This window comes from Schistosoma mansoni (genome assembly GCF_000237925.1).
Source record: "Schistosoma mansoni, WGS project CABG00000000 data, supercontig 0191, strain Puerto Rico, whole genome shotgun sequence".
Classification (NCBI taxonomy): Eukaryota; Metazoa; Platyhelminthes; class Trematoda; order Strigeidida; family Schistosomatidae; genus Schistosoma; species Schistosoma mansoni.
Window position 1 is genome coordinate 391838 of NW_017386071.1, and position 26567 is coordinate 418404.

A 26567-nucleotide genomic window follows, 5' to 3' on the forward strand; every position below is an offset into this window, starting at 1 on the left:
GAACGCATTATCTTTAGACTAGTGAGTTGACGTCCATACTATAATGTTATTTATCAGTGTTTCGTTCTATAATGACAATATACTGTAAAATTCCTTCGTTAGAACTGACTAATAATATGATGTGATGTAGTGATCATCTGTTGCTTTTGGTTCCATGCTATCAAATTTAAACGAATATTGGTGTTCTAAACTCTAAACGTCGTGAGGCAACAGAAAACACCAGTTTCATAAGTTAGACCAAAAACTGAATGCGTATCTCCGCAACTGTTTGTAAACCTTCATTGCAGTAGTGATACATTTTACTCATGTTTTTCTTTAATTAAATTATATAATATTTATTTAACTAAGCAGAAAAGTGTATCATTTTAGTGCTTTGAAAAAGTAGTATTGACTGAAGAAAAGGGTATACATGAAAAAAACAGCTGATTGTCCTGTGAATAGTCAGCTGTTTGAAAATTCTTAATAATAATACGTAACGTACGTAACGATACCAAGGTTGTACTTGTTAGTTTCAAATAAATTGGGCATTGGGTAGAGAGTTAATAATAAATATATTTTACATTAAGTGGTGAAACGTCAGTAATACAATTTTTCTACTCATTGGGATATAACAATAATACATTTATTATTAGTAGTAACAATAATAATAGCTTTATCCAAAAGTAAACGCACAACAATCATGTAAAATTCTTAGATACTTTTGATATATCACAACAATAAATTCATCTTTACAATAATCATTATTTATTATCAGGAGGGGTTTTGTGAAGATTTCAGTATTTTCATAGACTGGTAGGTCCTGGGTTCGAATCTCGCGAGGCGAGATCGTGGATGCGCACTGCAGAAGAGTCACACAATGGGACGAAACGGACGTCCAGTGCTTACAGGTTTTCCTTGGTGGTATAGCTTCAATTGACTCATGCTTCCAACTATGAAAATCATTATTTATGCGAGTGGGCTAGATTTCACTAGATTACACGTTGTTTCCTATCGTCATATTTCTAAAAGCTTGTGATAATTGATATTTTTTCTTCAGGAAAACGTTCTTGAATTAGTTTGATAAGAAAAAATTCTATATCATTCATCTACATCTACTTTGATAACCAATTTTACTAATCAACTATGTTCCCAAGTTGGGGGAACAAAGCTAGCAAAATTAAATTTAGTGTTAGACAGGTAGTGTCAGTTCACCAAAAAGAAGTGATAGAGTTAAGAAATGATGGCCATTGAATTCAGTGATTGGTAAACCATTGGTTCTTACCTAAAACCTTAATCCTCTTTCCGACGTTAAGATGAAAAATCATATTCACAATTCACCATTTATAAGAACCTCTTGTCTTAATGAAAAAAAGCTGTTTTGTAAACTGAAATTGGTCATTATGAGCAAAGATGGATAGTGGCTAGTAGTGGAATTCAGGATGCATGTTTCGCCCTATTTGGGACTCGTCAGCTGGATGTACCTGCATCTCACAGTTGATGTTCACTATGAGACTCGAACCCAGTACCTTTCACTTCGAACGCCATCGCGTTATCCACTCAGCTACTGAGTCCTGATAGCCGCTTGCTTGTGCAATGGGTTGAAGTTTAAATTCACTAAGTATTGTTTGTTTTAATCTTCATATTGATGTTTTAAGGACTGCAACTGGTCAGTCTCTTGAAATAAGTCATTTTGTTATTCCTGTAAACAGTTTACGTAGTCTAACTTATTAGACAGCCGTGAAAATTATTCACTTTTTTCTGTCTGCACACAAATTGATACACATTTACTTTCCATTACCATATATTATCAGGGCAAAAATGAAAAAAAAAATAGTCTTCTAGTGTTCAAAAGAAAATTTAATTCACACACATACTTTTGTATTGGTTGCTAATGTTTTACTGAAAATGATTTGTAATCATGTTTTCCTCCACCTGACTAAATTTAAAATGGAATGAAATTTGATGAAAGTGTTTATCTGAGTATTTTGATTGTATAATTTCTGAGTTTTAGTCAAATAGAAAGGATGAAGATTACCATAACTACTTATCTGTTGATGAGTATGTAACAAGTTTTGTAAGTTTCCCTTTACATATTGTGTAAAAATTTTAATAGTGATTCAATATAAATGTGAACAACAATCAAATTGATCAGATTATGGTTAGTAAGCAAACCTTAGTAGATGCTATAAAGAAATTTAACTTGGATAATATTATATTCAATGTTACTTACTAGTTTTAACCTTCATTTAAAGTTATATTATTTAGTAATAGCAAGTGGCTATCAGAAATCAGTAGCTGAGTGGATAATGAGATGGTGTTTGCAGCGAAAGGTACTGGGTTCGAGTACCAGAGCGAATATCAACTGTGAGATGCAGGTATATCCAGCTGACGAGTCCCAAATAGGGCGAAACATGCGTCAAACTGGATTCCACTGCTAGCTACTATCCATATATTCATGTTTCCCAAAATTTATTTATCTACTGAAATTCCTAAACACTATTGGTTGATTGGAAGCTATCACCAACTGTGTTCAGATCTGATTCAATAACCTGCTTGATACTCATCAGTAAGATCGACATTTTGGCTAGCTAAGATTTTTAATAACAGTCTTCTAACTGATGATAATAGTTGAACAACTTTGATCTAGATTGTTTTTTTAATCACCTTCAACTAACCAGAGCTCTATTATTATGAACCCTACTATTGAGTTCCACAAACTGACAACCTTGTAGTCAGTTAAGAGAACATGATACAGACTGCGATCTGCATATTTTATTCTCAATATTTTGTGTGTATTATTGGTAAGAGTATCTTAAGTGAATAATTCAAAAACGGTATTCAGTAATCGCGAATGAATTAGTTAACTTAGTGGGAAAGTATAGGAAATTGTAATAAAGTTTCTTTTGAGTATTAGTAAATAGTTGAAAGCGTGAATGAATTGAAGCTAAACCATCAGGGAAAACCTGGAAGCACTGAACGGCCGTTTCTTCCTATTGTAGGACTCCTCAGCAGTGCGCATCCACGACCTCTCCTCGCCAGATTCGAACCCAGGACCTACCAGTCTAGCGCCAGAGCACTTAACCGATAGACCCCTTCTGATAATAACAATCATATGCTCACTAGTGACTGACTTCGAGAAGTAAATTCTGGAGTTCTAGTGAGAAACAGTAATCAGTGAAGTTCAAACCACGTGTGTTGAGAGATATCAACTCACTGAAGATAACTGGTGAACGGTTGCTCAATTTCGTGGATTGGTTGTAGTTAGACATAAACACCATCGAATGCCGGCCAAGTGGTCTATCGGTTAAGTGCTCTGGCGCGAGACTAGTAGGGTCCTGGGTTCCAATCTCGCAAAGCGAGGTCGTGGATGAGCACTGCTGAGGAGTCCCATACTAGGACGAAACGGCCGTCCAGTGCTTCCAGGTTTTCCCTGATGGTCTAGCTTCAAATGACTCACGTCTTCAACTATGAAAATACTAAATTTCCACAAAACACCTGATAATATTAGTAGATAATTTATTTGTAAAAGATTCAGTTGTACAGTGCTTTTCTCCTGGTATTTTTCTTGCGAAATTTCATTTATTCAGAATGAATCTACTGCATTTTGATCAATATCACTTTGGATTATCTCTCTCCCTTTCGTTTTCGTCTAAGACGTCCTAACTTAAAAAATACCGGGTACATTTATACTGTTCACATAACTATTAGGAAAGGAGAATATGTTTATTGTTTTTATGTTCCTAAATAAAAGAAATAATTATCTAGTGATTTTATTTTAGCACTCAGTTGTTTATCTAGTAAAAATGTTTGACATTGTCTGATTTATGAGCTATAAACAGGTTCACTTGTGAATCAAAATTTGCTTTGAACTTGTTACTAACCTAAAATACAAAACATTTTTTATATGAGATCCTGACATGAAAAAAATAAGTTAAAAATCAGGAAAGTTTGGTTGAACAACCACCTTTCAAAAAGATTTTCAAATATTTTGGTACAAAAATGTCCAAATTTTAGTTTAGGTAAATTCTAATGTTTTTTAATAACCGGCTTGTTTTAGTTATCCAAAATCTAAGTTTGAGGTCAGAGGTTCTGACATGTATTGATCAACGTTACAGTCAAGATAGTCGTGTTATTACAGTTACTTCAAAATAATCAAATTATAAAGGCTTGATGAAAGAACAAGCCCACTAGATAGGATTTGAGTAAATGTCGTCTAACCCATTGGAGTTCCATAATAAGTTAATTAAAGTTCAGGCATGAGAAGAAAGTAAGGCATGTGACTGAGCCATCGTAGCAGAGTAAAATGGGTATTTTTCACTCATTCTTGTTTGATTAAATGAGATGTTAGTGCTATTCACTCGAGAATAAAGTTTTGTTTTCTTTCTCACTATAATTTGTTTGGATAACCTACTACCGCACAATGTTCACCAAATTGAGATGAAAATCGTTTAAGAATTTGTCTCAAACCATTTAAGTCAATGAAACCAGTTTTAAAATAGTTAGTTACTTGAAAAATTCAAAAAACGTAGGTAGAATATGAAGTTGTTGATGCCTTGGTCACACGAAAATGTAAACCCTCTCTCAATATTTCAAAAAAATCGGTGACTATACTAACTATACCCTGGTAATATAGGTATAATGCTAAGGTTGGACGTGATCGTTTGAAATAAAGTGGGTAGAAAGTTAATATCAGAAAGGGTTTTGTGAAAATTTCAGTAATTTTATAGTTGAATTCATTGGTCAATTGAAGCTAGACCACCATGGAAAACCTCGAAGCACTGAACGGCCGTTTTGTCCTATTGTAGGACCCTTTGAGAAGTGAGGTAGCCATTTATACATCGAACAAATTATGTTTTTGCGGCAGACTAATCGAGAATTTCGAAAATCCACTTGTAAAGTAAATCCGTGAGGGAAAAGATTCACTTTGTGACATTTTTATTCTCGATATAGAGTTATGAATGTTATAACTAGGGTTTCTATACACTGAACTGCACCGGTGCACAAAAAAGTTTACTTTTTATTTCGAAGAAGAAAATGATCAAACTTAATTTCAGTCTCTACTTCCATAAAGAGTCGAGTCCAAGCTTTCCTCATGCGAGGTGTAAATCGCCACCGGACGGATACCAAACCAAGTTTTTCCTTCGCAGGAGCACAATTAAGAATAGAGTTGCATCAATAAATGAAGATTTGTTAGTTGTTAATGAATTTCAACTTTTTTCTTGCAACAAAAGCTAACATTTTTATCGTCTAATTATCCTTAATTTAATAAATAAGTCAACTTACAAATTGTCTATTCATTGTTCGACAATGCTCGGCACACCCAAAAATGGGACACACAGTTGTTCCGATTGTGTGCTTCAATAAAAGAGGCTGGTTAAGATAATTTTCAATAGATAACTGTTGATATTTTGTAAACAGTCAGTAAAATACAATATTGGTTCAGATAGAGCAGTGTATTAATTCAAAGATATGGAGATAACTAGTGTGGGATGGGATAGATGGGTAGCAAGTATAAGTGGCCTCAGTGTTTGAACACCTAACTTCAGCTAGTTTTTGTTCCTTAAAATTAACGGAGGAGGCACTTAATGTCTGACACTAAATTGTTTATACCAGGCCTTTCTTTGAAACTACAGTGTTACCCATTAGGACTTACTAAAGTAATTAGTTGTCTAATCATTGTTCAACATCTTTACAAAGCTCATACATAGTTTGAAATATATTCCATACGCTTTTATTTATAAAGTATCCAACGAATGTAAATAATATTTATCTGTACGACAGACAAACATTGGTTGGTCGTCAAATAGAGTAATAATTGTGAATAACTAGTCTTCATTGATGAGTAATATCTAAACACCACCGTTATTAAATACAGTTAATTGTTTTATATTGCAGTACACTGTATTGAAGGTTGAATGATCCGAATTTTGTAGATTCTACTCTATGAAGAATCTGATTAAATGTGTATGATTTAGAGGACTTCTGTAAATTAATGTTCATAAGTTGTTTATGATACTTAAAGACAGCTTGGTATCTCAGTATTTTCTGGTCACGAAATATCAGAGACTGACAGTGATGGAGATAATAGCTATCTTTCAAAAACGATTTCTTTGAAAATGGATAAAAATCCAACTAAATGGTCTTATGTCTTACGAAATAATACTATTAGCAAATATGAAGCGGTACAAGTTTTCGTGATATTATAGGAGTATCTTTAACTTTTAGTTGTATGAAAAATCAGTGTCTCTATACAAAGTTTCCCGTGCGTTCCATTCGACCTTCAAGTAACTTACTTGCATATTTAAGTATGTCACCGCACCTCGAGCAAGGTCCATAGACCAGAGATATCCAAATAACTCTGTTGTGGGTTCGCCTTTTCAGTTGTTGACAGGTTATATTCATGGTTGTGTTATCTGTCTCCAGTTCTCGTAGCCATATGTATTTTGATCTACTCCTTCCCCTTGAAGTTTTCAAGTCGCGGTTTGCCTTGCTATAAATTTTAAAATCACCAAGTAAGCCAACATGGAAATTAAATCATTTAAGGTCAGAATTTTATCCATTGGTTTTAAATTTATTCATTGATATAACGATCACTTCGTATGTTAAATGAAAGCAACATTGTTCCGAGCATTATAATGCCAATTATATCATATTTCGTGTTAAACATAGCAAGATGTTTTCAGGTTCTGGTCTTGATCCCTGATGTGCTCGTTGGTGGGCAATGAGAAGTTCTACACTGCAAGACAAATGATATCCAGTTTATTCTGGTTTTTCAATTATTGTTCACCTAGACTTAGTCCGTGATGTGTGGCAATCATGATAATGTGAAGCTGGGTAAACAGGATCGAGTCGGACAAGGAGCACCAGTACCCTCAAAACTCCAGGCAAGCCCTTGTTGACTAACGAGTCCCGCCTATCACGAAACCTATACAGATCAGGGTCTTCTGTCTACTACATCTAACCAGTTAACATTTCAACATGGTTCATGGTAGTATGTACTTAGTATCTTGATCTATAGGACTCGATCACCACTGAACGACTAAACAAATGTGTCAATAGTCGCTGTTCAGTAACCGACCAACTATATTGAACAATCTCTACAAATTCCCTACACCGGTATGAGTTTCCTATTTATTCAGTTCGACACAAGCCATAGATCAATAATTTTTATTAGGGATTAACGCATCATTTAAATAACTAACTTTTGGACAGTATTGATCTTCCTATCCATTTAAAATTATTTGGTAGATATATAAAGAAAAATACTATGGTACCAAGCAATATATTCTACTGGTAAATATATTATAATCAGAGCTTGATTTGATGAAGTAGCGCATATATTTTACCATGAAATTTATTGTAATTATGCGAAGTTGCAATATTCTTTACCTTTCCATAAATTTACTGATTGTAGTAGAGGGAGGAAATATTTGGCCAAGATACCTAAACGATACCTAAATCTTTTATGGTTTATTATGTTTAATTGAAGGCCAACTAACTCCCACGCAAATGATAAAAGTTATTCAATTCAAATTTGTTAATCATTAAATTACCCAATCAGTATCTAGAACTTGTAATTTGATCTGAGATTGGATAAAATCTCAAGGTCAGACCATTGCCTTGATCTTAGACTTCATTTCTAATTTTCCCCAATCCGATCATTTGTTTTGTTGGGTTTGTACTCTAGTCCAAGTATACCAGTTACTGATTACTTAAATTTATACCTAGATGTACTTATAACAAAGATTATTGATTTTGTCATGAAGGTCTAACGGATAACGATAAAAAATAATTGAGTTATTCTTTAAAATTTCCCAAATTCTTCTCTGAACAGCAATCTATATGAATGCTATCAATAATTGATATAAATTATTTGTAGACATTTTGTAATATTCGATATATAATGACAAGAATGTTTTTTTAAGTAAAAGCAAATTGATTCACATATTAAATACACAAAATAAAAAATGAATACACGTTCAAATGGAAGACGTAATTCAGTGCTATTAAGGTTGGATAGTGGATCAAAGGTACGTTTTGATGTAGTGTTAGGGAAATTTCATTGATAAAGATTAATTATGTAGTTTATCTGTCAATATATACTAGTTTTACTTTTTTTTCACGAGTAAATCTGTTTCAGTACTGGTATTTCCCCTGAAATCATGCTCTACTTGCGGGTGAGATTATAATTTATGGACGACTTTTGAACGACGCTAAAGTGACGTAGAAAGTGTTCACTTAATAACTAGGAACATATGAGGGTTATAAACCACTGTGAGGAAATAGAATTATGATTTACGGTTTATGGTTAAGGTTAGGAATTAGATTTAAAGTTTTCATCACTAACTGACATCAGCTATAATTCCAAAACTCTATTTAGCCAAATGGATTAGTAGATTTCGCGCCAAAATCCGAGACCTGTTATCTTATACCTGATTGGATCGTCCATAAATTATAGTCTCGCTAAAAATTGTAGTAATAACTTAGTGATGTTTGAAAACGACATACAGCACATGGGTAATCGTCGATTATGAGTGTCTGTTTTATCGCGGACTACTGCTTTGTTGTCATCACTTCAGAACATTCATGTTTGAATTGCAATAAAACACATATTTTTTCGTCATGTGAGTAATAGTTTGACAAATAAAGAAAATCTCTTCCATTACAATAATCTGCCTATTGTCTTGTAATCAAAATCGGGACATTTATTAATAGTGTAACTATGTGCCTATTTTGCGTACTCAAATCTCGGTTTTATTTTGTGCTAAGATTAATGATACAGTTCAGTTGTCCAAGCTAATGTTAATTTTTGTCTAGGGTTCAAACCAGTAGCTCAATAAACGAAGATCTAGTAGTTTAATTATCAGCCAACCACTTTAATGGATAGATGTAGTGAATTTTTACCCGTTTTTATACCATAACTAAATCTCACTTTCATATCGAACTATCAGTAATCGATTATTATATTATAGGAATTTCTCGTTAAATTTCTAATTCATAGATGAGGTTTAAGTCTATTTAGAAAAAAATCTTGGAAAAGAAATTATATTTATGTGATATTCAACTATTAAAATCAATATTTGAACATAAATAAACGTTTAGTACAGAATTACTTTTAGCATTTGTTAATTTTATTAGTGATTATTTCTCCGAAGAACCTATTGCTAGAATATATGGCTGAATATTCCGGGAAAAATAATTTTTTATTGATAATCATTATTAGTTGCTTCATGGGATAAAGAAATAACTTAGATAGATTTGGGGGGATGAGAGATGTTAAAAAAATGGAAATAAATTTTCAATGCATCATTACAAAAAGATATGGATCAAATAGATATGTCAGACTTGAACATTTGTATTGACTTAATGAAGTTAACATGTAATATAATGTAAATAATCAGAAGGAGTTTTGTGGAGATTTAAGTATTTTCATATTTGAAATCATGAGTCAATTGAAGCTAGACCACCATGGATGCGCACTGCTGAGGAGTCCCATAGTAGAACGAAACGGCCGTCCAGTGCTTCCAGGTTTTCCATGATGTTCTAGCTTCAATTGACTCATGATTTCAACTATAAAAATAATGTAAATAGTTGGCAAGGTTTCGAAGTTCATTTAGTAATTGAATTCCTAGATATTTAAATTCATTTTTTTTATTTCCTACTTTGACGAGCATTACTTATTTACATTAAATATCACGTGAAATATACATACATCATTATCATTATGTTTTCAATTGATGACGTTATTATTGAAAGTGATTTATTATTTAGACTAAACAAATAATTATCTAACTACAGAAAAACATTTGTTTATCAAGTTATACAATATTTTTGAGATGTCTTTTCATTTGGCTGTAATTTTCACATTACAAACGATTGGCTGGCGTCATCTGGGAATACGTCTTTAGTGTGTATTTTCGAATAATTTTAGACTTGAATGAAACAAATTACCCATTTCATTATGATTTGCAATAATCTCCGAAAACTGATTTCAATTCATGATGTAAATTATGGGCAAAATATTAAAATGTGAAATTTACTTCCTAATTTAATCATTTTATAAACTGCATTAACATGAGGGGATATAGTTATACATATTCAACAGTTGATTTATCTTATACAACAAGAAATTAAGGAAAAAAGCAGGTTTATTTATCAGGCTAAATATCTTAAGTACGGGAGATTTGTAAAGATTGTGGTATTTTCACAGGTGAAATCATGAACTGATCGTAGCTGGATCACCACCACTCAAGACCTGGAAGCATCGGTTAACCGTTTCGTCCTAGCATAGGACTCCTCAGTAGTGCCCATCCACCATCCTGCACGCGAATCTAAACCCGAACCCTTGGTATTGAGCGTGAACTTCAATCAGACGTTATCTTGAGCAACCATTTTTCCACTGCCCATAGTGGATAACTGTCTCATACCTGACATGGATTGAACTCTCCTTGTCACGGCTTCTCACTAGAACTCTGCGAGTTATATCTTGATGGAAGTTAGATATTAACACCGTTGGATGGCAGGCTCAGTGGTCAAAGGGTAAAGGTTCGCGCGTGAGGACGAATGTCCTAAGTTTGAGTATAGGTCGTGTATGCTCATTCCTGAGAAGTCTCATATCAGGACAAAACGGCCGTCTAGTGCTTCAATATTTTCAACGGTGGTCTAGCTAAGATCACTTCATGATCTCAACTGTGCTAAATACCTGTGTCACTTGTAGTGGCCAAGACATTTGCTACGCATATGTAACCATAACTTACGCCAAGATGCAGTGTTGGCTGATGAAAGGCATATCATGAGAACCAACTAAGGTTGATGAAATTAAGATACATATGTCACTAACTGTTTTTTAGCCATGTCGATATATGAAAGTTTATTGATTAGGACCCATGTAATACTCAATCGTAGGCCTAAAATATCGAGTGACATGGCACGACATTGATCACAGTGATGCAAAGGTTAAACATCCTAACCTCGAATTGAGTGTCATAACTGTCTTTTCGTTCTTCAGTCGTATATGTTCTTTTAGGACTATGTTCTTCGTGTTTAGATTCTCGTTATTTCTAATGTTTTCCATCCTATGCTTCTTATCATAATAAATTCTTGTTTATCTGATGTGACTTGTGATAACTTGAACTAATGAACATGCATATCAGGTCCTTTGTTGACAACTGATTAATGGATTGGTGTTATTCAATTTTAAAGTGTAGATACATATGGGAGTAAAATTTGAATCCAAGTAACAAGATTCACCATATCGCATCATCGAAATTAACTTCATGAACTAGATAACTGTTCTCTTTTTCCCAATCAATTTTTATTTGGCCCTAATAATTTTTATAGGTCAATTCTAAATGACAATTAATTTAAAACATAGTTCACGTGATATTTGGGGATTAAACTACATCAATAATAAAAATACACAAGAATGAAAGCCGCATCAATAAAGAGTCAATAGTCATTGTTATCCATGGTTTAATGAAACTTTGATAGTGATTTGTTTTGAGTAATTACAGTTAAATACATAAACGATAGTTAAATATTGTGTTGACCAAAGGATTCAAATTTTTAAACTATATACACATTCGTATGGTATACCTTCTATGCTTTAAAGGTTCTCAAATTATATTTAGTTGATTTCCTTGTTGTGTGAATCACGATATTGGATTTTATTAGTTGGTATTTTGATATGTGACTAGCAATCAAATCCATGACGCGTGTTTTATTCTGTTTAAGATTTGTTAGCTGGTTGTATCTGGATCCAGGTGTTAGTGTTCTCACCGGGACTCGAACCCAGTATCTATCGATTCAAGTGCTCAACCTGTTATCTACTGCACCTAGATAAACAATAACTGATTGTTCAACGGGTATGAAGTTAGTAGTAATGATTTTTAACTTCCTGTTGTTGATATTCAGGACTACAGTTAATCGTTCTATGTTGCTATATGTGCATCTTGAGTTGATGGAGCTTTCAATCATAGGTCTTAGTTTATTTGGTATGTGACTAGCAGTGGAGTACATGGTGCATGTTTCATCCTAGGTAGAATCGATTTAATTGGTCTTTCGATTTTAGTTCAGTCTTCAGAATGGTAGATAGCGGTCAGAAATGAGGAGAACGAATACTAATACTTCTAGTAATACTACGTGATTTTCATTGGCTATTTTATTCGTTCAGAGGCGTCATGATAGTTATATTCAAATAACTAGAATTTTTTTTTGAGCCACTGTTGTAATAGATTTCAAAAAAATGTTTATTTAATAGGTAGAAACTCGAATTTGCACTTAGATCAAGATCGAATTTTATTTTTATATACTTCCTTGGGCTTTATTTTCGACCTCTGGTATTGAAATCGTGGACCTAAAATTGATCAGATTACAATGTGACAGTGGTCTATTGTATTATTGACTTTTGTTCTCTAAGTCTTGTCAGGAAATTTAAAATTTCAGCCTATAATGAACGTGGTCGAAGTAGTAGACTATTATAAACATCAATTGGTGCAGCTTAGAACGAATCACATTAACATACGCAGAAGTCACCTATTTATTTCTCTATAAATCATAGATGTCTGATCATTTTACGTTAGATCGTTGATGGCAATCATTAGAAAGCCCACGTTATAAGCTGCATGACAGTTGCCACTTTTCAGCAAGGCATACCTGTTATCTCAAGTCAAAAGCTTCACCATCAAGCTATTCAAGTAACGAGTCATTTCTTGTAGGACTGAAATGTTTACACTGACTTACCACTAATTAGTAAGTGAAGTAGTTTCAACTTATCATTCTTGATCATTTTATAACTAATTATTATACACTTTCTCGTAGTTATTTCGTAATTTAACTTCAGTTCTTTTTTTGCCTTAAAAAATGATAATTAATTTGTCGGACCAACTGTAGTTTTATAGAAATCGAAACTCATATTGAGCATGCTAAACAGGTGAACATATACTGGAACCGACACAGTACACCAGGTTCTTAAGTAATCAATAGGTATTTTTAATAATTAAAAAGTGTTTCATGTTATTTCCTAATTTATGATATCATCTAATATTTATACACTAGTGTACGTATATATTATAAGAATGAATGCTTCGATCACTTATTTTCATTCTTTTATCAAATGGAAAATTATGATCAATTGGATTGGTGGAAGTTAGACGTTGACATCGTTGGATGCTGAGTCAGTGGTCTAGAGGTTAAGCGTTCGCGCGCGAGACCGAAGGTCCTGGGGTCGAGTCCCACTTACAGAGTCACGAATGCGCACTGTTTAAGAGTGCATACTAGAACGAAACGGTCGTCCACTGCTTCCAGGTTTTTAATGGTGGTATAACATCGATCCATTCATGATATCAATATAAACTCATTAATCTCCAAAATCCTGTACGGAAAAGTTATGAAATATGATTTATCCTTATTTAGCTAATTTTACTATAATATTCATTCAAGTACAACTCCTTTATCATATAATATGATATGAGTTTAGCTCATATAACATTAAGTAAATTATGAGATGCATATATTGTTGGGGATGTTAGATCTCCAGAACTCACTTGGTAAATGCCTTATTTTTGTGATTTTATTTTAAAAATTTGAATTCCTTGTTTTCGTTCCAAAAGCGCTTATTTTCACCTTCATGTCATATTTTCCACTTGGGAGGATCCTAAACACTACTGGTTTGTTATATCTAATAGTATGGTACTTTGTACCGTTTCCCAAGGACAATTTTAGGTTGTATATATACGTTTGATTTGTACCTGTTGTAATTGCTTGTGCTTCTGGCTGCCTGCGGAATATATTTTCCCGCTTCGGACTTGGACTTTCACTCTAGTTAGTGGGTCTGGGACGCGTCAGAATAGCTAGCTTACAGAGAGTTTGTTCCGTTTTCAGATTGGGGAACTCGTAATCGCTTCAGACATAACATATATAAGATGTACTATTAGCTGTTATTCTTATAAATTATAGTTTAACTAAAGTTACGATTTAATGATTTGACCTTGATTTTCTAATATTTTAATTGTCTCAAGTAATATTTGTACTTTAATTGTGATGGTTGGATTTCCAATTGGTTTTTGACAATGTTACTACTTATACTACTACTCTGGGATTTCACTATGCTAGTGTGATGTGGCAACTTGGAACCATGCGCCTATGTCTCACGTTCTACATTTGATACGACTGATTGACTGACTGGCTGTTGAGTTGTAACTTTCATTTATTATTGTTTATAGTTTTTTACCATTTCGAAACTGTAAGTAGGCACAATTTCTACTGTTATAGATTGATTCATTTTCAAATGATCTGAAATTCGATCATTTAATGTTTAAAATGTTACAACTAAACTGAAGTCAACTTAAAATGATATTTTAATTGTATAATTTCATGCCTTCTAATTTCTTTTATTGACTAACTCTTTCATTGACTTCATTCGGTAATAAAAATAAATCACTTTAAAGATCATATGATGGAACAGCGGCTCTATATTTATACTAAATGACGTTTAATTACTAAGTTTCGAGTCCGAATTCCGCTCCACCTACTTTGATTTGGTCAACCGATTAGCATCTTTAACCTCAAACAAATCTGTGCTTGATAAGTGATTGAATGCATTTATTAAGTGTAAATTTGCATACTTAGCTTTGAGACACACTTTGCGGTACTACTCCATCATTCGAATTGAAATAGGAGGAGCACGACTCGAACCTGCAACTTGCCGATTGAAAACTGAAAGTCTACACCACTAATTCAGTGCTCTGCTTGATAGGCGGATTACACTACAATCATCTAGACCTCCCAAACTACAGACCGTATGGAATTTCTGTTGTATTGTAAATGTCATTGACAATTTTTGTATATCATTTGTTGTAAGTACGACAGTAATGTTTTTAGTTAATAAATTAGCAGTCGGTTACACGTATTAGAACAAGCCAAAATTTTGTATAGAATTTCAGGTAAACAATCAGGTTCTTCAGGTATATTGTAGCTGGAAATTTAGTAAAAATTCAGGTGTGCTTAGTGTCAGTTGTCTGGACTCAACTTGTAGTTATATTAGACACATGTTTCATGCCTTTCATAACTCAATGATATTATCTGTAAGCTAACTAAATCACACATAGTTTTAATGACTCAAACCATTGTTACTCAGTGCTTCACTTAAAAACGGGATTTTTACGTGTTATATCTGATTTTCTTGTAGACGTATTTGTATAGACTAGTTGAATATTGAAACAACGTAATCGCCATTATGTCCTCAATATTATATCAATCCAGTGTGCGTTGCGAATACTGAACTTGATGAATATATATATGAGTGGTGACAAAAAGTAAAAGCACGAAATCTCTCTAGGTTGTTAACATGTCTTGGTCATTGACTATAGATAGGACGGGATATCGTATGAAAGATAATAACTAGTAATTTAACTATCAAAAGGTACTTGAGTCTTACTTTATTATTAAGTATGAGCCTATCTATCAGTAATAAACAAAGTAGTTTCACGCGCGAGACAGAGGGTCCTACGTTCGAGCCCCGTGCGCACGATCGTGGGTGTGCACTGCTGAGGAGTTCCATACTAGGACAAAACCGCTGTCTACTGCTTCCAGGTTTTCAATGGTGGTCTAACATTGATCCATTCATGATATCAATCTAAAGTGGGGTGTCAAAAATATGCATACTCTCAGGTTCCTGTAATTCACTTCACTTTCGACACAACAAGATGAAATTAAGAAGAACTATAACAGTAAGGTCGAAATAATATTAATAATAGTATTTATGATCGAACAAAATATATAATAAATATGATTTTAAGAAAAAGAAATGAAGAAAAGAATAGAAGCATTCAACAATATTGAAACCAACAGTCATCATCATGGGGACTACTAACGTTACACGTTTGTATGATCTTCAATAATTAAAATATTGATAAAGAATATTTATTAATCAGAAGCGGTTTTGTGGAGATTTACTATTTTCATAGTTGAAAGCGTGAGTCAATTGAAGCTAAACCATCAGGGAAAACCTGGAAGCACTGGACGGCCGTTTCGTCCTAGTATGGGACTCCTCAGCAGTGCTCATCCACGACCTCGCTTTGCGAGATTGGGACCCAGGACCTACTAGTCTCGCGCTAGAGCACTTAACCGATAGACCACTTGGCCGGCATTCGATGGTGTTTATGTCTAACTACAACCAATCCACGAAATTGAGCAACCGTTCACCAATTGTCTTCAGTGAGTTCCTATCCCACAGCAGACGTGGTTTGAACTCCACTGGTCACTGCTTCTCACTAGAACTCCAAGATTTACATCTCGAAGTCAGTCACTAGTGAGCATATGATTATTATTATCATTATCAGAAGGGGTTTTTTGTGGAGATTTAGTATTTTCATATTTGAAAGCGTGAGTCAATTGATGCCGGCTCAGTGGTCTATCGGTTGAATGCTCTGGTGCGAGACTGGTAGGTCCTGGGTTCCAATCTCGCGAGGCGGGATCGTGGATGCGCACTGCTGAGGAGTCCCACAATGGGACGAAACGGCCGTTCAGTGCTTCCAGGTTTTCCCTGATGGTCTAACTTCAATTGACTCACGCTTTCAACAATGAAATTATTTATTAAATAAATAAATAGAATCTAACAAATGGATAGAGAAGGTATACACTTTTAAGTATCACTCTATTCTATTATTATGAAAAAGAAAACAGCTTTAAAAGTTCATTAGAGAGAGAAGTCAATAAATATTTGAAATGATGATTTTCAAAATTTATATTGTTGTATTTAACAAATAAATAAATATATAATTGAAAGGTAAACATAATAGGACAAAGATTTATGTGAATATTGGATAGGAGGAATATTTCTTTTTCTTAAGAGAAGGAAAAATATTAAGTAAGCAATCATAATGTACTGTACTTTTAAGAACGATCAACTACAAGTTTATACATGCTATAAACTAAAACATCAAGTTCTTTGTTTTTTTTCGTAGTGTTGATAAGGCTTATTAATAAATAGTTCTATTCTTTGAAGGATTAATACTTATTATCATCTAGATAAAAGCACGAGTAAACATGAAAACTATTTAGCTGATTGTCAACAGAGAACAAAATAAGAAAAAGTAATTACTAGGAGGAGTGTAACATACACTCATTTCAACGAAATAACAATAATCATTAAGTAAATTTACAAATAGGATCATCGTGTTGTATTTTAGTTGAATTAGAAATATGCTATGCAAAAAACAAACATTTTTTTAAGAGAAAACATTTCTTTTTGGTATAATTTATCAGTGGTGTAAAAGTCTGGCTATTAGGCTATAAGGTACAGTATAGTTGTATGAATTCTAATGATACTATCCAGCTGTTCAAACTAAAGAACGGGGAGCAGAATTCAAAACTTTGGTGTACTATTATTTTATTTATTTAAACACATAAATATTGGTACAAGGAGGCAGCAGATATATATGCGCCACACAAATCTCATTTGATTTGTGTGAGGGCTGTGATACTGACCGGGTGCCCAATCCGAAGCAGGTGGTTTTCTTAGGGGGCCACACCCAGAGCCTTTGACCTAAAGGTTTGATCCACAAGGCAGTGGAGCATCGTGAGGAGATGCAGTCCCACGGTAGCCGGTGACCAACAATTGATTCATATGCCATATGTTCCCTCAGTACACTAGAGGTCATGTGCACCATTGGTTTGAAATCAGGGTTTTCCAACTCCCCTAGGTGGACTTCCTGTGTCTATCAATCCTGTTAAAGCGTCGGACATTCGCTTTTCGTCCTCTCAATTTCGTAAACAACACCTGTGGCACGAGAAGGCAGTGAGTAGGACTTCCCTGACAGAGGATATATACGCGTGGCCATGTGAGAGCATTTCGAGAGGGAGAGCGGACTCTCTACACTCTCGGCCGTACCAGAGCATTTGGCGGCTTTGCAGTACTTATTGAGAGTCGAATTCTTATACTACTCGGGAATTGGTTCACTGTCTAAATTTTTATTGATTCTGAATACATATCATGTGTTTCACAGTTGAGTTCACTAGTCGATCTAAGTTAGACCACCATTGAGGAGCTGGAAACATTGTATGGCCTCCTCAGCAGCGCCCATCTACGTCCTCGAACCCAGCACCTTCGGTTTCGTACGCGAACTCTTAATCTCTATACCACTGAACCGGCATCCAACGGTGTGAATTCAACTGTGAAAATACTACAATCTCCACAAATCCTCAAAATGACATATTGTGTTATTTAGTCTGAAATTATCTGCAACGTTTTCGCTATTCAAATAATGTACTGCATCCAGCACGTTCGTCCATTTTCTGTTCACTACTGCATATAAGTGTAATTTTTACTAGAGGTTTCATTTCGGACCCTAGCTTTCTCGATACTTGTGTATTCTGTCTAGTATTTTAGATTTCACTATACTGATATATTCATAGCAGAAAGTCGAAAGTGCTTGAAATACAATCTTTAATCAAAATTACGTTTCAATATGCAGTAATCACTCACTAAATGAATAGAAAAATGACCAAAAGTGCATGATAAAACACATATTTGAAAGTTGAATATGTTACAGATGACCTCAGCCTATTATTTAAGTAAATTGAATTTCATCTCTATATTATGATAACATTGAAACAATCGACTTTTTGGATTTCAATTCATTTTAAATTACTTGTGAACCGTTATCTTTTTAAATATTAAGTCCCGAGTGATATAATTATGATATTCTGTAATTACAACAAAGTTTATTTATCAGAAGGGGTTTTGTGGAGATTTCAGTATTTTCATAGTTGAAATCATGAGTCAATTAAAGCTAGACAAGCATCGAAAACCTGGAAGCACTGGACGGCCACGAGTTCGGGATCGTGGATGTGCACTGCTGGGGAGTCCCATAATAGGACGATACGGTCGTCCAGTGATTCCAGGTTTTCAATGGTTGTCTAGCTTCAATTGACTGACGATTTCAACTGTGAAAAAGTTTATTTAATACATGATGTAATTCTATATTAGATTTTCGGCTTTTACTCCTACACCTTAAAAAGTTGCGTTTAAAAAAGATTTTCCCAATAAGTATTATGGGTATGTGGTCAATTTGCTCAAATATTTGTTATAAGCTGAGTTAATGAATATATGCAAAATGTTTGTTTACTTTTAAAAATTGCTGTTAAATTCATTGCCTTAGATCACAATTAACTCTTGTCATTCATTTAAAATACTTTTTAGATAATACTTTACAGAGAATTACCCATTACTAGTATAGAGGTACTAATCAACAATAACCATAGATTACAGTTTGTGACGAACGTTTTTATTTGACTTGTTTAAGCTCAAAGTTCTTGGAAATATGTCAAGGGTTTTAGTGTATTTTGTAAGACACCATGGATCTAGGTTTCATGGCACTTGTCAGGTGTATCTGTAATCTGGAGGGAACTGATGCTCCGGAGCACATTCCCTCCTATGTCACCCAGTTTCTTAGTCACAGACGTAACTGCCGAGCCTTTCGGACCATTACTTAACCTCATTTATAACTGAGTTGAATTTACGATTGATCGATTGCTGAGTAGTGTTCAGTGTCATTTATATCCATTCCTCCTTAGTGCTGATTGAGTTCTATCAACCGATATTTCTATTGTTGTAATGAAACCCAAAAACAAATAAATAGGGAAGCACGTAGAGAATTCCACATATATATAGTTGCATAGTTACTAGTGTAACCTGGCGGTGATTTGTGTTCGATGTTCAGACTGGAAAAAGCTATCACCAATGTCCAGTAGTTCATAATATCAGTCATTGATTCTGGATTTTACAAACTGGGAAGGTCAACTATCACTAATGACTTGAATTTCTCTGTAAGCTAATCAATTTGATTCAGTTATTGAACAATAAAAATAGAATAAATATTTATTTTAAATAAACATTACGTCTTGATCACTTGACTTAAAGTTTATGAGAATCACGAGTCCAGACACGAACTAACAACTATAATTGACACACACACACACACTCGTACAAGCTCGCATGTTTATAATTTGATAGTCATTCTTATTCTTACCCAACTGATTTCATATTCATACTAGTCTAAACTTTCCGTAGATCTAATATCATAAGATCGATCAGTTTGGCAATGTTTTCTTAAAACTTTTCCTAACTTGTTTACCAATCAATTAATCAATCACCTGTTATTCATACACATAAACATGTGTTCAAAATATGTATATTAAGTTTATTACATTTGTAATTTTTAAAACTGATATTTCTTTAAAAAAGAAACGTAGTTTATAGTTCCTATTTGTGCGTGTTTGTCCATCATTTCCTTTATTCGCTTCAAGAGATAGTAGCTTGATAGGGTTTCAAAGGCTGAAGTTTTTCCAATTGAACGAAACATATTCAAATTAGCAATCATTTATTTGCAAGTTCATGAATTGTGCTATGACATATCTATTGTTTGCATGGTGCACCCTGTTACAAACAATCTAGATAGGTTAAGATGGACTTGAATGCATTACCGAAATCTAAGTACTTCTAACTGGTATATCTTAATAGTATGCTTTTACTAGTAATAAACGGTGTACATGGATTGACACTAGTAATGAACTTAGCTGTTCTGGAAATCTGATCTACCACTTGAAGAATTTATCTCAAAAAAGAAGTTTACTTAGATAAGAGATTGTGGCAAGTAGTTAACTTTTAGAAAGGTTTATGTATTTACTAGTGTTTTTCACAGCTTGCTTTTTAGAATATTCGGGTTTTCTTACAACTGATTTCGTTCATCAGCATCTTATAATCATATAGTCGTGTTGAGCAAATTCTTAGTACAAGTAACTATAAGTAGACTGGATGAGTTTTCATTTGATTGGCAAAAAGAATAATAATAAGCAGCTTCTTCTTGATATGATCTGTAGCCAGTCACTTCCACCTTAGTACTTATAGAAGGAATGTCGATTCAGTATATATTTTCACGAGTGTTCAGCTATTCTCAATGTCACTTGTTGATGTTTCTTTTTCTTCCTATTTTATTTACTTTACCAATTATTTACATAAACAGTTAAACACTACAACATGAGGAACTTTGTGTACTGTTCCCACACTTCATCGACACAGATAGTATTAATAGCAATGGTAATGTTAATGATAAACAAGTAGATATTATCAATATGATAATAATAGTGGTTCTACCTAATATCATATATTTGATCACAGTAGAAAATTCTCAGTACAAACATGCGATGTAGCAAAAGATTCTTGTCCAGTGTCCATTTACTATTAAACAAATGAATGTAAATAGTATGTTTCAAAAAGGATTAATGAGACTGTGATATTGAACAAATGTTTATGATATGCTTTGTTCCTATGATATCTATTTTTGCTGCTTTATGTACTTGATTCATGAATATCATTGTTACCAACTGTCGTTTCTCCAAAAAGCACAAGAGGAGGAAAATATATCAACCACTGTGATGGTTCCGCTTAAAATTAGCAATAATTTTCTTCATAATCGATTGTAAACGTTTTTTGTACAGAACGCTCAAATATTTTGGACGATTATCATGTGCAAGTGATCAGTTAAAGCGAAATGAACAGAAAAATGTCTTTTAGTATTTGCAAAGTTGAATAGAAAAAGAGAATTGGGAGTTTCAACAGGCAGTCAAAATGTATGGTGTCCCAATATTGAAGAGCTAGTTGATTGTTACCATTTTCTTAATGTTTGTCTTCAAGTTTGGACAGTTTAAATACTTCATGTTAAAAAAAATTTCCAAGTTTAAACCCCACTCTTCTTACTATGGTCCGATCAATAATGTATTACTGTCAATGTCTAAGCAATAAACTTGGTTCTAAGCTTAGTACACCTAAGTTTATATTTTGTTATTCGGTTGCATTACTACACATGTTTATTTATACAGATGTAAACAACCACAATGCAATTATGAACAACAGTCGATCATATTTCAGATCAATAAAACAGGCAGTTAGTCAAGAGTAGAGAAATTTCGATAGGTCACTTCTATATGAAGTATGTGTAATTGATGTTGTCTGGAGAGATAATGAAAGCTTAATGACTAAACCACCAAGTTCAGAGAACACATCCGAAATGCTCTTCTTGAACTAAAAATATTCTCCATCATCTTGAATATTTCAATATTTGACAATATTTATTTGTATTGAACTGAACATTAACTGGAAACACTAATTTATAGACATCTAGAAATCGAATAAGGAACCAATGTCTCAGGTGCTTAAAGTGCAGAGCTTGTCATATAGCATACATTTCATCATTCATAATTTCCTAATAAATACAGCTTTGAAAATTATATATTCCATCCTAGTTACAATCCAACCACGTTCATGCTGTTACTATTTGAAATTTGGCATTGCTTAATCGTATTTCATGAATAAAAGAATGTAAACTCTTTTGATCCTATTCAACTAATATTCTACAATTATCAACCCTAGTTAAATTTAACAATTTTGCTCTCTTTTGACTTTTTCATCCTCTTTGATCATAAATCTTCTTGTCTAAATGTTTCTTCTTGAATATTATAATATAATAATTAATACCGTCATTCAAATCGGTTTTTTATTTATTTTAAGGACACATTAAACCAAATCTGGAATGGGCTAACTTTTCTTTTCTCTTGTCATGTTATTAAATCTGATTACTGTTGTGGTCAGAGATAGAAAAAAAGCTGAATTATGTATTTACGTAGAGGTAGAAATAGGGATTAAATGTTAACAACTTAAGTTCAATGAATTATAATGCCTTGAATACACTTAAATTTCAGCCATTGAGTCCAAGGTTTGAACCCATTTTTGACTTCTTCTATTTGTATAGTCAAATATTTATCGTTAGTAATCAAACAATTGAGTATATAAACTGTCACCAATTTAAATAAGTCACATTATTATAATTAGTTTTCAAGTTAGATCATCTTATTTTGAACTGTTTTATACGGTTACTACTTACAAGTAACAAATTCACATGATAATAATTCTTTACCACACGTTTGTGTGAGGCAATAAAAGCTGTTTAATACTATCGTCACACCGTTTATGTGCTCATTATTTAAATTTATTTCTTTCATTTGTTATCTGGGAATTGGATATGAAAATTGGATGAGTTATTCGAATGAAAGTTAAGTACGATATTACATCAGTTAAGATTTTCATTATTGTTCGATAAATAGTGCTCTATAATTGAATTGCGGTCATTAAAATAGTTAGCAAATTAACAGTGTATTTAATTTCGAGTTGTTATGTATGGCAGTTTAAACTGAAGTTTCTTGCTTGTTAGATATAGCACACGTGGACCTCGTGAAAACGTATATCACCGTAGTGACACAAAACCATACCCATCCGAGAGACGGGTGATCATTATTGTCCTTATAGCATTTCTGAATATAGCGTGTAAAATAATTTTGAAACCTATGGTCCAAGGAAAGACAAAAAGTAAATGTCTGTAGACCAATGTGACCAATTTTGAGCCATCACATACAGCGTTCCTAACCATTGAGTTTAATAACCTCTCGGAATTCAACTAGTTAATCTGAGTCTGCTAACGCATCTTAGTCTGATGGTCAGTGAATTCATCGACTGATATCACATCATGTTTCGGCTGCCCTTAGCTTTTATCCAACTTACTCTTACGCTAGTCAGAATCGCATGTCGAAGTGGTGACCAGACAAAAGTAATGCATGTTCCAACCATCTCAGTTGATGAAGTTTCATTTTCTCTTCAACTAACTATGCCATGTTTACCTAGTAACTATCATACAGTGGAAAGTTTAAAAATCAAAAATAATTGGAAAGATCTCCTGTTATTCATAAAGAATGAGTTCCTGAAATTTTAATTTGTCTTTTATTTCATTACTGTTAAAATAATTTACTTGGAAAACAAATTCTGTCAAGCAAGGTACATTGAACTCTAAACGAAGTGCATTTGACTAAATTTTTGTTGTCAAGGTGACATAAAATATAACTTTATATTTTTCTGTTCGGCAAATTTTAAGATACTGGAATGGTATTTTCGAAAGAAAAGCTCAAGTCATTTCATTTATAAAAACCTTTAAAGAATATCATTAAATGTATTGCCTTATATGCTATAATCTACCTCCAAATTGCACCGAATAGCTACAAAACAATCTTTTTCTCCAAATATATAGTAATCTGTGATATTAAAATGATTGATAAAGCTTATATTAAAGTTGGATAGTGGTAATTATTGGAATTTAGGAAGCCTGTTTCTTTCCACTCGAAACTCATCAGCTGGATGAACCTACATTCCATTATTGATGCTCGCAATGGGACTCGAACCAAGTACCTGTCACTTCAAATGACAGCGGGTTATCTACTAAACAATGGGGTCCAGATAGCACTTGTCTTGTGCAAAGTGTATGAATTTTATTTGTATTTTTCGTGATGAAGCACGTGCCGTGAATCTCAATGCCTAGGCATTATCCAACTTTAATAGAAACTTATGATTAAGTATCAGTATCAAAACAATTCGATCAGGATGGGCAAGTGTCAGTACAGACTGATCAATTTCAGACCTTAACAATAGTGGGAAAATACATATCCTTACAAAACAAGATTGATTAACTAGTTTTTTGTTTTGTTTTGCAAAAACGGCTGCGAGCTATACTTATCCTTCAACTTTAACATTAATTACATACACAACATAATGAAAAAAACAGAGATGTATTAGTTTTCTGGATGTTGTACTTGCATAACCAGTAATATATAATCAGATAGGTCGGAGGTACACGGACGTTTTTTACTAGAGACATAAACACCAATACTGTGTCAATTATCACAAATATAGAATACTAATATATATACATTAAAATAACGGCATATTTCATTTATTATTGAAGTTAGCATTTTATCACATGATCATCAGAGTTAACTGTGTCATCTTACCTATGAGATGAATGCAGTTAAGAACAGCTTTTCATTAGTGCATTGTGACCATAAATTATTCTGCTTATTACGATGCATAATACTGGTATTATGTTTACGTCCGTTAGTCGGGATCTGAAATAGGACTGCTTGACGTCTGTACTTGAAAACGCTTGTTTACAGTCGTAAATTGATCGAAAAAAATGAATACTATACATTCTAACTCCTTCAAATTGTGAAACGTACAATTTGTTATGGGTTGTAAAAATTATATTTGAAACAATTCCATCGATTGAAATTTGAATAATTCCAACGTTTCATTAACCAAACTGATTCAAGATTCTTCAAGGAAATCACCAAACATAAATAAGGTGAGAGGCAGTTTGTATAAATATGTTCAAATGTTGAATTTGTATAAGAATATAGGTCATTTGATGTGAAATCAGTTCAGAATGTACCATGCTTATGTACCCTATTGTTTAAATTTATTGAACAAATGAAGCCTCTGTCTACCATTCTAGACAAATTGATCGTTTTGTTTTTAATGAAACTAAAAATACACATAAGTAGATTAAGTTTATCAAATTTTGTTTTCATTATCAATAGTCGAATAATAAGTTGTTATGCTAAATTTAAAATAATTAGAGATCAATCCAAACGAAATAATTGAGTGAATAGTTGAACCTCCCGAACTAAGCGTTTATTTGTGCTATGATCAGTTTTCAAATCTGTGAGAGTTTCATTTGAACATCATTATTAGTTAATTCAATATCGAAAGAAAATGTAACTTTTACCAAATTAAAGAGTCGGTATTTCTTACTTTATTAAGTACATAGAAAACAGAAATAGAATGAATCATTTCAGCGTCTTATTTGTGTATAGATATGCGTTTTAATATTTTGTAGTAGTTTGTCTCATAAACCTTCAGGGAAGCGTACAATACTACTGCCAAAACAATAAATCCTTATGTAGTTCAAAATGATAGAAACCAGATTTATTCGCAACTTCAAAAACACCTCGATGTCTATAGACTAATGATAAATTACGATTTACATTATGAACTAATCTTAGTTAGACAGTAATTGCACAATTACTCAACAGTGTCATTGGAAGATGGTTGCACAATGTCGCTAATTGATTTCAGTTACGAATGTAAAATCGCTAGTCTAAATGTTAAGGATCACTACAAGACCTGAAGTTCCTGAGTTCGATCTGTGCTGAGGTCGTTGACAGTCACTGCTTATGGATCCCATTTTTCTGTGGTTTTCAGTTCATGATGTAAACTATAAAATAAAGCTCTTGAAATTCTGTATCATCAACTGATTTTAGCTGTTAAATTATTAACCCTTTATTTCCCTGCTTCGGTTTGGGCGTCCGGTCATTATTTCAACCCTCACACTAATCGAATGATTTGTGAGGCGCATATCTATTTAGTGCCTCCTTGTATCAATGTTTATATGTTTAAATAAATGAATTAGATAAATACCTTTTTATACTACCTATCATGATGTATTGATATCTTTTAGATATCTAATAATAATCTAGGAAGATAAACTAGTAAGGATTCTGTTCTCATTAAAGTGTATGAAAAAAATGCATATAAGCCTTATGTATGTAGGGTTTTCTATATCATTCAAATAAAATTTACCTTAGGTCTATCTTCAGCACAAAACTACACTTTTTCTGATTGACCTGATCCAAGGTCATTGCAAGGTGAA

General features: G+C 33.3%; 1 protein-coding gene across 1 annotated transcript in view; it reads left to right on the plus strand.

Moving 5' to 3' along the window:
• Window positions 1-7660: 7660 nt before the first annotated feature.
• Smp_145080 (hypothetical protein) overlaps window positions 7661-26567 on the plus strand; it is a gene marked incomplete at its 3' end in the record, with an annotated part of 53633 nt that continues 34726 nt past the window's right edge. Inside the window, exon 1 of the mRNA XM_018794209.1 lies at window positions 7661-8009. Within this exon, the coding sequence (XP_018647089.1) occupies window positions 7947-8009 (63 nt within the window). The 5' untranslated portion in view covers window positions 7661-7946. The remainder of the gene's footprint in view (window positions 8010-26567) is intronic.